This window comes from Heloderma suspectum, chromosome 1 (genome assembly GCF_057233095.1).
Source record: "Heloderma suspectum isolate Gila_16-S chromosome 1, 16-S_ref, whole genome shotgun sequence".
Lineage (NCBI taxonomy): Eukaryota > Metazoa > Chordata > Lepidosauria > Squamata > Helodermatidae > Heloderma > Heloderma suspectum.
This window is the reverse complement of record NC_139458.1, coordinates 80463596-80479269: the sequence shown is the minus strand read 5'-3', so window position 1 is coordinate 80479269 and position 15674 is coordinate 80463596. Positions and strand designations below refer to the sequence as shown.

Here is a 15674-nt window from a genome sequence, read left to right as displayed (position 1 = left end):
TTGTAGCAGAATATAATGTCCAATATGGATTTTTCTGGATCAGAGGTATCTAGGGAAACTATAATTCTGTCTTTTTATGAGGGGAGATGATTTTAGTAAGTGAACATATCTTGGAGGAGAAAGCTTCAGTCAGAAGTTTGGCTTAATCAGTGTGTTTTTGAGGCCCAAATAATACAACAAAAAAGCTGCCTTTATGGACCCTTTAATGGAACAAACTTTGCAGCAGCTTGACACATGGTTCCAATCTGGTGATAACGATCTCTCTTAATTTAAGGACAAAATTGCCTCCTGTAGCTATGTAATGCTGTGTTTCTTATTAAAAGTAAACTCAGAAACAAAAGTCAAGCGCTCTTTTGTCTGTTCAACCTTATTGATTGAAGGTGAAGCAAAAGACAACACAGCTTGGCTTTGCTACATCACAGAGAGGTTACAGGAATAGTGACTTGAATCTAAAGATGTCTTATGTGAATGGAAAGGCATTTCTGCTTGTGCAAATCAGCCTTGCCGAATTCTCTAATTTCTCTGACCTGTTGGAACCCCCTGTGCCCCATCACAAAGCCTCTCAACCCTCAGGAGTGTCTTTTGGACTTTAGTGTGTGTGTGTGTGTGTGTGTGTGTGAGAGAGAGAGAGAGAGAGAAAGCGCGTGTGAGCGAGTGAGCAGAAAGTCCTGTTGTGCAAGCAGAACTCCGCTTGTCTACCTTTGGATTGAATTTATTGTATTCTAGAGGGTATCCTTTCTGAACATTGCCAGTGCAGGGAGAGAAAATTTAGAATGGCTTCTTACAATGTACAGTAATAATACAATTGGAACCTGGTGCCCCCTTTTTTAACTGGATTTATGGCAGATCAAAGTTTCTACTTGTAGAAGGGATAGAAAAATGGTGATTACTGGAGTTTTTAAAGGTATACTCTTGGTTAACCTTTATAGCGGTTAATGGCTGTTGATAACATGCTTAACTGTGGTTAAGACCAATAGTAGAAATTTGCACTTAGAAAGAATGGATGTGGGGGAAGAAGTGCATGATCCTATAGTCCACATCTCAATCACTTATCCATGGTTCAGCGATTAGGAGAGTTACAGTTCCGCTGGCCTTAGAAACTTACTTACATATTAAAATTGTTCCTCTGAAGAGCAGCTCTTATATTTAAAATGCTTTGCAAATTAGTCTAGCGAGAAATTACTTCTGCACCTGTTGGTTTGCCTTCTGCATTTATTTCATTTGTGTGTGTGTGTGTCTCAGAGGAACAAAAATGTGTTTCCTGAAAGATCTTTTCAGGGGAAAGATATAATAAAATACATATGAACAACAGAGTCTCAGTACTGCTTTTTCTTGGCAAGAGAAACCGAGCAATTTTTAAGAGCACTTTAACTTGAAAGTATAATTGGGGGCTGGTTAAAGTTGCTTCAAGACTATCCCTGATTTTGTCCTTCATTATCTCACGATTCCTGCTTAGAGATGAAATGATACTATATTGTATGTAACTTCATCTATGGCATAATAAATGCAGTCATGCAACTACAAGAAAAAGTGAAAGATGAGAGAAGTATCAGCCCATTTCCCCTCCCCCCAGTTCTTAAGAGAAAATTGCACTTTTGGATACCTTAGTTCATGCTTCTTCACAAAATATTTTCTAACTTTCAGTTAGATCACTATTTCAGTTAGCTACTTTCAGAAGCTATTATTATCAAGCTCTCAACGCTAACCAGATTTCCTTCTGTGCTTTTAGTAGTGTGTGAGCTCTACATCTTTTTTCCAAAGTTCAGCCTTTTATGAGAATAAAATCTATTTTATTTTATTTGTACCCTGCCTTTCTACCAAAAAATGGCATTCAAGGTGGCTTACAAAAAGAATTAAAATTAATCAAAACAATAAAACAATACATTAAAATACAATAAAAACATTACAATTATGATGATGTCCTGAATATCTTCCTTTGTCCTAATAATGTTTGTCACTGGTGGTGATGGTGTCTGTGCTGTTTTGCACACACTCCAGTCAAGATCTAATAGTTTGGCGGGCAGCACTAGTATTGATGCAGTATTATGCACAATCATTTGTACATGCACACTGTAGTTTATTTAGCAGACTGGAAGCTTTCCCCTTTACTTTGTTACAGAGGTTTAAAGATTTCAACAGCAGCCAATCAGAATAAAGGTAGAGATCTTTTCCAGCTCACCTACCTGAGATCCTTTAATAAGGGATTGAACTTTGGAGCTTCTAAATACAAACCCATGTGCTCTTCTACTGAGATAATACGAGATATGTACTTAATGTGACTGCTCATATGCAGCAAGACACATCTGATATAATAACCTATCCTCAGAAAAATTCATGTATCAGCATTATCTTGACAATAGTCCACATACTTTCATATTGCCACCACAGTTGGCCAGTTGATTGCCTTGCATGTGTGGTTTAACAGGTTTGTGAAACTTCTGTCAATGAGAGTGGCTACTGTAGAGCAGGAGTTGGACCGCTAGACTGACTTCAGTGTCAGACATGGCATCCACTTAAATTCTGGCATGCTTCCAGCAATTTTTAAAGTTAGGACTGGCTTTTGAATTAATATATTGCTTTTATGTTTTTAAACAATTTCTTATTGTTCAAAATGATTTTATGTTTTTAAAAATCTGTTAATTGTTTTTGTAAGAAATATTTTTGTGTTCAATAAAATGTTGTTTGCTCAAAACCTAGCAGTTTTGTTTCATGATTCCAAACTCTGCTTCATATGAAGGAAGACAATTGCTCTTTTACTGCAGTGCTAGACACAGGTACTTGCATAAATCTACTGCATAATGTCTCTCCTGATTTAGACATTTTATAGTTGACTAAAATGCAAAACACGAAGTAGTGCACAAACAAATGCATATTCTTCCTTTTTTAGTCTGAATTTTTTTTGTCATTCATATACACATAGTTGATATAGAAATGTAAGTAATTTTTTTAATAGATATCCTCCCTTTCTGCCAAAAAGTGGCAGATTTTTAACAAAATCTGTTAAAATCTCAGATTAAAAACAAAATCTTAATTAAAAAATCTCAGATTAAAAACAAAATCTTAATTAAAGCATAACATGAACAACAATAATTCCTTTGTGAGTTGCTGAAGTGTTGTAATACTATTAACTGACTTTCAGTTCAATACCAAATAATTTAAGCTGTGCCTCAATATAGTCTGCTATCTTTAAATTGCAGAATTTAACTTCATTTTGTTTCTTTCCCACAGACTATAAAATCAAAACACCTGTGACAGTGAAACGTGGATTATCCATTCTCTACGATCTTATGTTCTTATGTTCTGCTGTAGGACAAATGTTGCGAGAAGCATAATGTGGTGAATCAACAGCACAGAAACCTTGGAATCTTTGTACTGACTGAAGAGTTACAATGTTTGCCTTGTGAACAAAAACTATTTGGTAGTGGACAGAAATCTGAAAATGCGGCCATGGACTGGCTCCTGGCGTTGGATTATGCTCATCCTTTTTGCTTGGGGGACCTTGCTGTTTTACATAGGTGGACACTTAGTACGAGACAATGAGCATCCAGATCACTCTAGTCGTGAACTATCAAAGATACTAGCAAAACTTGAACGGTTAAAACAGCAAAATGAAGACTTAAGAAGAATGGCAGAGTCTCTCAGGTAGGTTTTTGAAATCTTTCTTAGGAACTGGGTACTCTTGTAGAGTTTCATTTTCTCTGTGTGAGCACACAGGACAAAACTGAATTCATAGCGTAATAATTTCCTGGTAACTCCCACAAGCACTGTATTTGGAGGTACACATATGTGGCCTACCATCTCTTCTGGAATACACTTAATTTTTTTCCTGGCATGTATTCTTTCAGGGGTTGAAACATAATTTATTACTTATTTATTTGTTTAAATTGATAGCCCTCATCTTATGATCCCAGGGCAGGGTACACACATATCAATAAAACTATATAAAACAACTTAATGGTGTATCTTTGCTGGTAGTTGGCTTGTGTACTATATTTGTGAAAGTTCATGCTGAACTTGGGGCTGCTGAAAATTACTGGGTTTTAAACGTTTACATTAATATCAGGCTAAAACTAAAACACTGCATGCTTAATTCTAACCCTGGTTAGTACTTGGCTTTTATCTCCCTCCAGGCAACACTTAAGGATGTGTTCCCAGGTACTTTTCCTTCCCTTCCCTTTATCTGAATTTAGAGGAACAGGAAGAAATTGTTAGCTAAAGTTGTTTTTTGCTACTTAAGTAGTTGGTAGTGTTATGTTCTCTTTCAGTCATTATGGCATGAAGACTCAGTACCTGTCTTTGGCTGATGACTCCCCCCTCCTCCAGCTTAATTTTGGAATCATCCTGAGAATAATTGAGGACAACATCACAGTGTTCTTTTTTTCTTGAGCCAATCCCAATACTGGGGGGAGGGGAGGTTGGGATGAGAGAGAGAGAAAAATTTTTCTCAGGGGATACCGTGTTTTATTGCCATTACCTGCTAGATAAAATTGATTGATACCTTAAAAGTGGAAAGGGTCATGTATGATATACTCATGGGATATGAGAACACATCACATGGACTTGCACCTGGCTATAAAAAGAGTAGGAATTAATAACTTCTCATTTTGCATCCCCCCCGCTTTCTGGGCCTGTATTAGAATTTGAACATATTAACAGAGTAAATAGAGAGGTGGCCCAGTGCACAGATGTGCAGACATTTTGGGTTCTGTAAACACAGTGGGAAGGGCACGGTACCAGAGGATTTCTGATAGAGATTGCCTATGGTTGCAGTTTGTTTTTTTTAAAGTGTGTGTGTTTGTGTGGATGGGATGATTCCTGTCAGTTGAAGGTTACATGCAGGTGCTGTCCCTCTGCTAGGGCTGACTTATTTTGATCAAGAGGGGTAAGAATCAAACATTGGAACCTTTAGCTTGGTCTTCCCCAATCTGGTGCCCTCCAGATGTTGTCGACTTCAACTTTCGCCACTCCCAGCCAGCATCGTCAATGGTCAGAAATGCCGGGAAATGTAGTCTAGAACATCTGGAAGGTACTAGATTGGGGAAGGTTGGTCTAACTCAACTTTAGGGACTGGTCTCATGTTGAGCATTCAACAGAGCCCTATGTTGGGCTGGCTAGGGGAAGACACTGTGGCCCAAGAAGACTGAGACAGAGGATGGGGTATGTGAAGTTGGGAAGGTGCATGTCGGCTGTGTTTCTTCCAGGTGGTGTGGGATCAGTGGAATACCAAGGACAGCAGAGGGTGCTTTGGGTTGTCAGGAAGATGCATGGGCTATTGTGTTTCTTCCTGATACTCTAATACCATTTTCTATTGTATTCTTTGAGGCTGCTTGAGACAAAAGTGTAATGTGCATTGGTAGTGATATACAAATCAATGTATCAAACAGCATATAGATGGGAGATTATATTTAGACCATCTTTGTTTTAGTTTTTTTCCTGCATCACTAGTAAATTGGTGGCTAAAAGGAAGGATGGGCGTTATCTTCCCACTTCAGCCCTGTTCATGCATTCAAGGAACTCATGAAGGCTTAAACTAGGAAGGGGGCAGAGGCATACATGCAAGCCCCAACATCCCATGCGCACTGGCTCCAACTGAGCTATGGCTTGTTGAACATATTTGAAGCTTCCCCTTGATTGGGAACCCTGTATTATCAGTTTATGATAATGAGCTTAGAAACCCCTTCAGACCTTTGCTCTGAACATGCAAAGGTCTAAAGTAGAGCTGGCATCGATCAAGAGACAGGTCTTCCATCTTTACTTTAAGGCCACACACATTTGCTCAAATGTCTGAAAAGGGGTTGCCATTATGCAGAATAGTACTTCAGTACTAATCCTTACACCACTCCTGTGAGGTAGCCACTACTATTCTGTTTTGCAAGTGTGGAACTGAGGCTGAGTTTGAGGCCTGCCAACTTGGGTTTTAGTCCAGGATCTGCCATAGACCCCCATAAAAAATAGATGTGCAGATAATATTGAAGTTTGTGTGTATTCCAGGCTGATGTAGGAACACATTTAACTTGGGTAGACATGCCCATTCTGGTACATAAATTCTGTACCAACGATAATTAAACTACTGACTTCTAATACGCATACAAAGGTCTTCTATACATATACAACTATATGCCTAGGAGAATAAAAAGGTATTCACCTGGCACTAAAAAAAATGTAATGTAGGCCCCAGGCAAGCCTCTCTGGAATGGGCGTTCTACATGCAGAATGCCACCATGCAAAGGGTCTTCCTTTTCCAGCTATCTGCCTTACCTCATTTCACAGGGGCACCTGGAGGAGGGCATCAGATGATAACCATAATGTCCAGGTAAGTAAATATGGGAGGAGAGGCTTCTTCAGGTAACCTGGCCCCAAGCCTATTTAGGGCTTTAATGGTTAAAACTGGCACTTTGAATTGTGCTTGGAAATGGACTGGTAGCTGGTACAGATGGCCAAGTACTGGCATAATCGTATCAGTCCCATTAACAGTCTGTTTGCACTGTTTTGGACTAGCTGAAGTTTCCAGACCATTTTCAAAGGCAGCCCAATTTATAATGCATTGCAATAATCCAGACAGGAGGTTATCAAAGCGTGAATAACTGTCACAAGGCCATCATAAGTACTATGCAAAGTATGCCATCTTAGACATAACCATAATTCCTTTACTTTTTCAATATTTGTCAACTGCGACCATAGTTGAAATGCATGTTATATTACATTTGCTTTTGTTTTTTTAAATATCTGAAAATGTGTGTGTCAAAATTCATTTAATAAAAAAGACCTTTCACAAAACTATCGTTGTCCAGGTAGGGTTATATGTAGTTGGTTTATCAGGCTAAGCTGATCAAAAGCCAATGCGAGCCACTGAGGTCAGTCTAGTGATAATGATGCCCACAAACTATAAGCTTTGTCCTATAGGAGGAAAGCAACCCATTTCAGAACAAGGTGACCACCACTTAACCAAAATGAACCACCCACAAACAGTATCTCCCATCTTGTCTGGTAACAGTGACTAGTAATAGTTCTACCCAACTTGGGTAAAAAATCATATTTTGCGACCAGAATAAGATTCTACAAGCATTTGTTCATGGGTTATTGCCAGTGATGTGGAGTGGAAACTTTCCTGGAAAATGTGATGGTGCTTTATTTTTCCATGGAAAAATTTCCATTTCATAAGTTCATTATTAACAGTGAAATATGCCAATTGCAAATACAACATTAGGCAAGGTTGACAGTTTCAGAATTGTAGATGAGTGGTTGTCAGCAAATTATGCAGTTTTTTAGGTTGCTAAAATGTATTAGGTTGCTAATAGTTTTCAGTATCTTTCCTTTTCTTAAATTTAAACTGTAAAGGAAGTACATAATTTTGTCTTTAAATTTTTACAAGTATTCCTATAAAAATTCTACGTAATATAGCATTTAAATTATACTAAGTGTGCTTTAATTTTTTCCTCAAATATCTCAGGTCAAATACTTGTGTATTTGGACAAAAAATTAACCTCGGGTACTGTTTTAGCTTTGTTTACTAAATAAAAGTAAAATATGCTTAATTACATCACCCTCTAGTGCATCAGAACATTTTCTGATAAAAATTACCTATGCAAATTAGCCTGATTTGCATGGAAAAAATTTCTAATTAAAAATCTTCTGGAAAACCCATATCACCAGTTATGAAATATCCCCATTTGTGTGTCAGCCATTTTGGAAAATGGTAGCTACAGAATCCATGAACCAGAATGGGCATGTCTACCTAAGTTGTGTTCCGATATGGGCCGCCAAAACTTTAAAGCTAAAAAAGTTTCCTGAATCAAGGCTCCGCACAGGCACAGAGCTTCATGACCACTTGAAGAACTATAGTTATGGGTAGCAACCTGTCTTTACCCATTTATATTAGGAAGTATGTTTATTCAAAGTAAGTATGAGCAGCATGTCTACTCACAAATAAGCAAGACAAGCCTCTGCATGTCTACTCAGAAGTAAGGAGGAATGAAAAATTCAGCAGCACTTTCAAATAGCACCCCAAATATCAAATCTCTGCATGTCTACTCAGAAGTAAGCATGAGCAGTCTGTCTACTCACAAGTAAGCCAGACAAGCTTTTGCATGTCTGCTCAGAACTACGCAGGAAAGAATCACTCAGCAGCACTTTCAAGAAGTATCCCAAACACCATGCCTCTGTAGGTCTACTCAGAAGTAAGCAGGGTAAGCCTCAGTATTTCTTCATGACTACTCAGAAGGAAATAGGCCTGAATCACTCAGCAGCTTCCTGTCCTGGCTCCACCTCCACTGCCCTGATGGGAAAAGCTCTGAGCAGAGACAAGGACTTTTCCTTCCGTGGCAGAAAGGGCAGAGGCAGGGCCAAAGGGAGAAGCTGCTAGGGAACCCCTGAAGGTTTTTTCAAGCCATAGGCTGTAGGTTCCTCCTCCCCCCTTCTTCAAAGGCAGCCTTGTGTAGAGAGCATTGCAGTAATCCACATGTGATGTAATTAAGGTATATGTCACTCCCAGCCATATCTGCAGTCTCCAGGAACCTGCATAGTAGTTGGTGCGTTAGTCTAAGCTAGACAAAGACATTCCTTTCCTCAGTATGAATGTTAAACAGTAGGAAAAGATTTTGATAATGACAAGATTTTGATTGATAATGAAAAGGTTTTGATACATGGACACACACACACACACATGGACACACACACACCATTTATCTGTATATTTGCTATTTATGTTTCAATGGACAAGTGTGGTAGCATTTCCTGTTTCCATAGGAGATAGTGGTATAATATGGCACTTGAGGGTTTAAAGGGATTTGTCTACATGATCTCAGATCTCATGATCTCCATCAGAATAATTCTGCAAGGTACTCTTTAATCTCATATTGCAGTTTAGGGTCTGAGGCTGAGACATAGTGGCTTGCCTAATATTGCCTAATCATAATGAATTCATGGCTGAGGTGAGATTTGAACTGTGGACTCTTCAGCTTGCATTCTTAGCCACTGAGCTACCTCTAATCACTGATATTGTAGTAGTCAGTTGGTCATCTTTATCACAGTTGATATTACAGAATATACAAGAGGAATTTTATAAGGTCTTGGACAAATTGCAGGTCTCCCCCCCCCCTTTTTATATGGTGCTTTATCTGACTAAGGTGTTCTGTACTGCTTGAAATGTTTTTCTTATGCATTTCTGCTCAGTGAAGAATGATTTATATCACAGAACTTGCTGACTTAACGAAACTTGTGGCACTCACTGCTTTTACTTGGAACGCTCAAATATTTTGCAAATACTTCATATCAATTTTTGATGCCAGTGAGATTTGATTTTGGTTTTAGGACAGTTGATAATAGATAGCTGACATACAATTGTATTAGTAACTGATACACAGTGGTATAATATAGTATCTCAAACTTTCTACCTCATCTATTAATTTGCAACATTTGTATGCTGTGCTATAATAGAAGGTTCTCTGGGTGACTACCTTTAAGAAACACTTGATTTGGCTTCCAAGGAACCCCTGTGCAACTGCTGTGGAAATACTGCACATTGCAGAGGATTATGGGACATATCTTGAGTGTGCATGTCTTTCACAAGGTGTGCTGGTGCCCACTATGAAATTTGGGTGTGCCCTGGAACACACGAAACATTTCATATTGGCTGTTTATTCCAGAGGAAAATTAATACTGATAGGCAAATTGTCTTTTAGGGAAACTTATGCACCGCTGCTGCTATTCTCATTGGAAATTTATCAAGAATCCTTTGACAAGCTTCCAAAGAATGCTGGTTCCCTGGAAGACAGTCTGATAATAACGTAAGAACACAAGAAAAGCCATACTGGATCAGACCAAGGGTCCATCTAGTCCAGCATTCTGTTTACACAGTGGCCAACTAGCTCTTGACCAGGAACCCACAAGCAGGACATGAGTGCAACAGTACCCTCCCACCCATGTTCCCCAGCCACTGGTATACATAGGCTCACTGCCTCTGATACTGGAGGTACCACATAGCCATCAAGACTAGTAGCCATTGATAGCCTTTTCCTCCAGGAATTTGTCTAACCCCTTTTTAAAGCCATCCAAATTGGTGGCCATCACTACATCCTGTGATAGCGATTTCCATAGTTTAACTATGTGCTGTGTGAAGAAGTACTTCCTTTTATCTGTCTTGAATCTCCCACCAATCAGCTTCATGGGATGACCCAAGTTCTAGTATTTTGAGAGAGGGAGAAAATGTCTCCCTATCCACATTCTCCACACCATGCATAATTTTGTACACCTCTATCATGTCTCCCCTTATCCTCCTTTTTTCCAAACTAAATAATCCCAGCTGTTGTAACCTTCTCTTATAGGGGAGATGCTCCAGCCCCTTGATCATTTTAGGGCGCAATCCTATCGGGATAGGCGGCTGCCTCCAAACTCGGAGGCGACGGCCTATCCAATGCAGGGCAGGAGCAGCGTGGAGGGGATTGTCCCGTCCGCACTTCAGCCACCCTGCATTCGTGGCTAGACAGCTGATTTCAGCTGTCTAGCCACAGGAAGTCAGAGCAGTGGGGGGGGGGGTGCTGGACGACACATAGGAAGTGTTGGAACGGCACTTCTGCCGTCCCCGCCCTCAAGAACTCCCCATTTTCGCTGCTCTGTGCTCCTCTTACAAGTGCGGGGCCTATCTGCACTGCCTGTGAGGCAGCGCGGGAGGGGGTGGAGGTCTGTTCTCAGGGAACTGACCTATCCTATGGCCGTCTAGCTGCTGACTAGTGGCCATAGGGTTGCGCCCTTAGTTGCCCTTTTCTGCACTGATCACTGATGTATCCTATTTGATTGCTGACATGCAGCAATACTTAACATTCAACACATGTAAAAATTTCACATTCAAAATGTAAGTTTGAATTTTGTATTTAAAATGTTTCCTTCAAAAATCAAGTAGCAAATTGGGAAACTTTGAATATTCACCTATATTTGTTTTAGTTCTAGTTACAGGTTGTCATTTGCATCTTTCGTCTATGCTGCCTGGTCTTCATAATACTGCCTTAACACCAGTATTAGCACTCTCTCCACACCAAATCTGTTGTTAGTAATGATTAAACCTCAGATGAACACTGTTCTAGTATGCTTCTGGCTTCAAAAGTTGCAAGTTTGGGGAGTGAGAAATCCCCCCTCCTGAAAACCCTTTTAATCCTATCTCTCTTGCATAAGTGTTCACAGTTGCTTGCAGCTATGGTTTTTCTGCTGCTGGTTTGGCTCAATTTTCCCTTTCCTTCATTCCTCTTTGAATGACCCTAGCTAATCAGGGATTATGTATTGAACATAATGACATCACAGTGCTATGTAGCCAATTTGATTTGTTTATGTACTTGCTTCTCTATAGGCAAATGAAGTCCATTTTAAAGTGAAGGCAGTGGTCTCCTACACTTTTCAAATAGGTGATCCTATAGCCAGTCAGGGATCACTCTTGACAATTGGACACTTCCACAGCCTTTCTGTAGCAATCCCTGAAAAAATAGCAAAGAGCTGCCTCCTTCTAATATTAATGATGGTTGTTTTTTTTTAACAATACAAGTCTTCCCTTCTGTCTCAACTCTGATAACAATGTAAGCTATGGGGTTGGATCCAGGTCCTGCCTTCTGCAAGAGGAAGGGACCTTCCATGAAAGGAAGGGGTTGGCTTGTGGAAGGTCTCTCCACCCAATTTTTGGGAATCACTCAGTCCCCCCGCCCCCACAGCTCAGCCCATTCAGCAGGGTCTTCTGACTCCATGTAGCATTTTCAGAGGCTGGAGGGGCTGCTGTGGGAAGGAGGGCAGAGAAGTCCATTTCTGTCAAGACAGTTGATTAAGCATAAATCTGGATCCAACCCATTGTTTGTTCCAATCACATTGAAGCAGTTTGCAGTATTGGTTCACATTTTCAAAAACCTCACAGCTGTGTATATCCCAGCCAGTGAATACTGCAATCTTCTCTTTTAACTGAGTGGTGGTGGGTGGGGGACAATTTGTCTCTTACCATTCCAGTTAGCTGAACCCTTGTGGAGTTTTGAATTAAAATGCGAAACTTAGAGGTTAGAAAGGTCTTATGTTTCCTACATGAAGGTATTTGGGTGAGACGTGAGGAAGAATATTACAAGATAGCTTAAGTTCATTCCGCTGGACAATCAGATAGTTCCAAATACTCCAGGAACTTTGCTCATCTGACCAAACAAGCAATGTCTGTAAAAGGAAGATTCTGACTGATAAGTGTAAAAAGGTCAAATTCTCATCGCCCTTGAATTGGACAATTTAATTGGAGCCAATTGTCCTTAAACTGGAATCAAACTGTATGAAATTATTTTTAGTTGTTTTGTTCTTAACATTTTGTATCAGCCTTTTGAGCGCCTGGACAAAAGGGAGGAGTGAAAATGTATTAAGTACATTAAGTGCTTGTACCCATTTAATGTGTCTGATTTTTTGTTATTTTAAATGGCAACTGTGAGGGGGCCCTATCAGGATTAGGGCTGTAATGCACAGAAAGGATTGTTTCAGCCCTTTCCCCTTATACCATGGTTCAGATGAAAATCACTAGGGATCCACCAGTTTTGGTTTCTTCCACATTCATATTTTTTAAATCTTGAGTTCTTTCTATCCCATTTAAGGCAAATTTTGAAAATTTGGGTAAATTTGGTTCTTATTAAAAGGAATCAGTGTGGTATAGTGGTTAGAGAGTTGGACTGGGACTCGAGATCTGAAGCTCACTGGGAGGCTTTGGGTCAGTCACTGACACTCAGCCTAATCTACCTCACAGGGCTGTTGTAAGGATAAAATTGAGAGGAGGAAGACTGTGTAAGCTTCCTTGGATTTCTTGCAAGAGGAAAAAAGGCAGGATATAAATGTTATAATAAATAAATAAAAATTTAATGCTAATACTAACAATATTTGAACTGAACAAAATTCTCACCCATCCCTAAGAATCAATCTCTCTCACACACACATACACACACGCATGGGTGCGCACATGTGCACGTGCACAAAGTTACTATTCATCCCAGGAAGGAAGCTTCCATTGGCACTAACAGCAGGGAATAGTGGTGCTGAGGGGAGAAAATTGATCCCTTTCCCTGTGCAGCACATTCCTGAATCTGATCACGTCCTCCGCACGCCCACAGTAGCTATTTTAAATATAAGAAATCAGGCATATTAAATGTATGAATACATTTAACATCCTCAAGTTTAACTTTCAGTCTCCTTGAAAGAGTGGACTTGAAGATATCTTCAGATCTTTTGATTTAGAGCAGTTTATTCAATGACTTTTGTCATTGGGCTAGGGTCATTTTAGAAATGTGATGTTTTTAATGTTGAATTTTATTGTGTAAACTGTTTTTATTGTTGTATATCGCCCATAGTGTCTGGGTGACCAGCCAGATGGGCGATTAATAAATTTAATAAATAAATAAATAAAATAAATTCTTTGACCAAAGAGTGTCCATAAAAATGAACTAATGACATATGGTGACATTATGAGATGTTAACTTGACCCCCAAAAGCTGTTATGCATGGAGACAGAGCATGCTGCCAACAATATTTTGGAGAGAAATGTGACCCAAACAGAGAAACATTGCTGTTTACTGTAGATCAGTTTGTAGTTATACGTTGTGGAGTTACATAGAGATTATTACAAGGTCATAGGTGGCAGTTCTGAGAATAGTAGCTTTCATTCTTTTCATTTTTTTAAAGTGGAAGGAAGTTGGGAAAGATATTATCATGCTTGTGATGGCCATCTGACATTTGCAGGATAGTGTTGTTTCCTTGACCAGACTGCTTGGGGTAGAAACCTTTCCAAGGAAACAAGATCTGTCCAGTGCATATATTCAAGAGCAGAACTGGCAGCTATTTGGTATCCTGCTAGTTCCTTGTGGTTGCACATCCAGATGTAGAACTAGTTATTTTGTTTTTGCTCTTGCCCTTTTGGATTCAGGCCTTAGGCTAGGATTCAGGCCATAATCTCTAGTTATGGTATCAGAGAGAAATGTGTATGTAGAATCAAATTGTTCCCTCTTGTGGCAATGTATTACTGTATTGCAACTTAAAGTTACATTATACAGTAACTTTATTAACCTTGGGGAAATTTAGTTAATTTCTCAAATCTTATTGCTGTTAACATACTTAGGGTAGTATCCATTTGGGGGCACTGCGCTTCCACTGATTTTGTTGCACAGGCGGATTCCACTGCTTGTGCAGCAGGATTTTAGTACTTCATAAAGCAAGCCTTGAAATGAGCAGAAATCCTTGTTTCCAGATTGAGAAAGGTCGGCGGAGCTCTATTGTGCAAGCTGTACTGACCTGCTCATTTCTGGTTCCTGTCCAAAGTGCTAAATCCTCGTTGCGCAAGTGGTGGGCCCCACTGGCACTTGGGCAGTGTTGGATACTGCCCAGAGCTATCAGTAATACTATGGCATATGCAAACTTACTTGTTGCATGTTTTCACTGTTGCTATAGGATACCAGAAGGTCCTATTGATCAGGGCCCTGCTGCAGGAAGAGTACATGCTTTAGAAGAACAGCTAATAAAGGCCAAAGAACAGATGGAAAACTATAAGCAGCAAACAGGAGATGGTTTGTATATGAATATTTTCTTTTACATTAGAATGGATACACCAGCCTTCCCCAACTGGGTACCCTGCAAATGTTTTGAACTTCAACTCCCATCAGTCATACCTAGCTAGTATGGCCAATAGTCAGGAATGCTGGGAACTGTAGTTCAAAATATCTGGAGGGCATCAGGTTGGGGAAGGCTGGGATGCACCAGAAGTGTGGGTTCTGTGTACAGAAATAAACAATATAGATAATTCACTCTCCTTTCCCCTCTATTTTATTAGTGGGCTTAGGAAAAGATCATGAAATACTGAGGAGGAGGATTGAAAATGGAGCCAAGGAGCTTTGGTTTTTTCTCCAGAGTGAATTGAAGAAACTAAAAAACTTGGAAGGAAGTGAATTCCAAAGACACATTGATGAACTTCTATCTGACTTGGGTAATCATGAAAGGTACTAATAACTATTACTGCTGAATGTTTGCTGTACTAAACATTGCAAGCTAAGTAAAATGGATAGTAATTATATACTTCTGCTTTTTAGATACTCCTGTCTTGGTGATAAATGAAATATGTAATGGCTAATTGCATCAGTTTAAATATAAATGCTCTGATATATGATATAGAAGTGTCCCCCCCTCTGTTCTGCTGCAGGCTGCCTGACATTTTCTGCCTCTGCACAGTATTTTCTTGCAAATGTGGAAGGAGTGGCCTGCATATAGATAACTGTACCATTGAGCCCATCTTTTACAATTGGATCTGATACCATGCATAAACAGCTTAGCTTCACTTTTTTTTCATTTTAGGAAATATCTTGTAGCGATACAAGCAGATTAAAAAGCTCACTAATTAAATTTTGGTATACAGCAAACGTTAATTTTGATTTTGTAAACCACTTAGAGATATTTTTAAATATGGTAAATGGTATATAAATGGATCAAATAAAATATATAATAAATGAATTAATTATGTTTAGACTTTTATTTCACCATGCTTCACATCATGCTACACAGAAGACTAGCCATGTTAGTCTTCTGTAGCAGAGGAAACCGAATATGGCATCTAACAACACTTTTATTGTGGCATGGTATTTCATGGCTAGAACTTATTTTTATTTGGAGGGTCTTAAAAGCCCACTTCAAATGTG

The 15674-nt window shown here is 39.4% G+C and overlaps 1 protein-coding gene across 2 annotated transcripts in view; it reads left to right on the top strand.

The window, feature by feature from the left end:
- Positions 1 to 3417: 3417 nt before the first annotated feature.
- The window catches only part of FUT8 (fucosyltransferase 8), a 111959-nt gene continuing 99702 nt past the window's right edge, over positions 3418 to 15674 (top strand). For both annotated transcript variants that reach the window (XM_084849093.1, XM_084849085.1), the window contains exons 1-3: positions 3418 to 3642; positions 14437 to 14552; positions 14816 to 14981. In XM_084849093.1, coding sequence (XP_084705219.1) covers positions 3440 to 3642; positions 14437 to 14552; positions 14816 to 14981 — 485 coding nt within the window. In that variant the 5' untranslated portion in view covers positions 3418 to 3439. The remainder of the gene's footprint in view (positions 3643 to 14436; positions 14553 to 14815; positions 14982 to 15674) is intronic.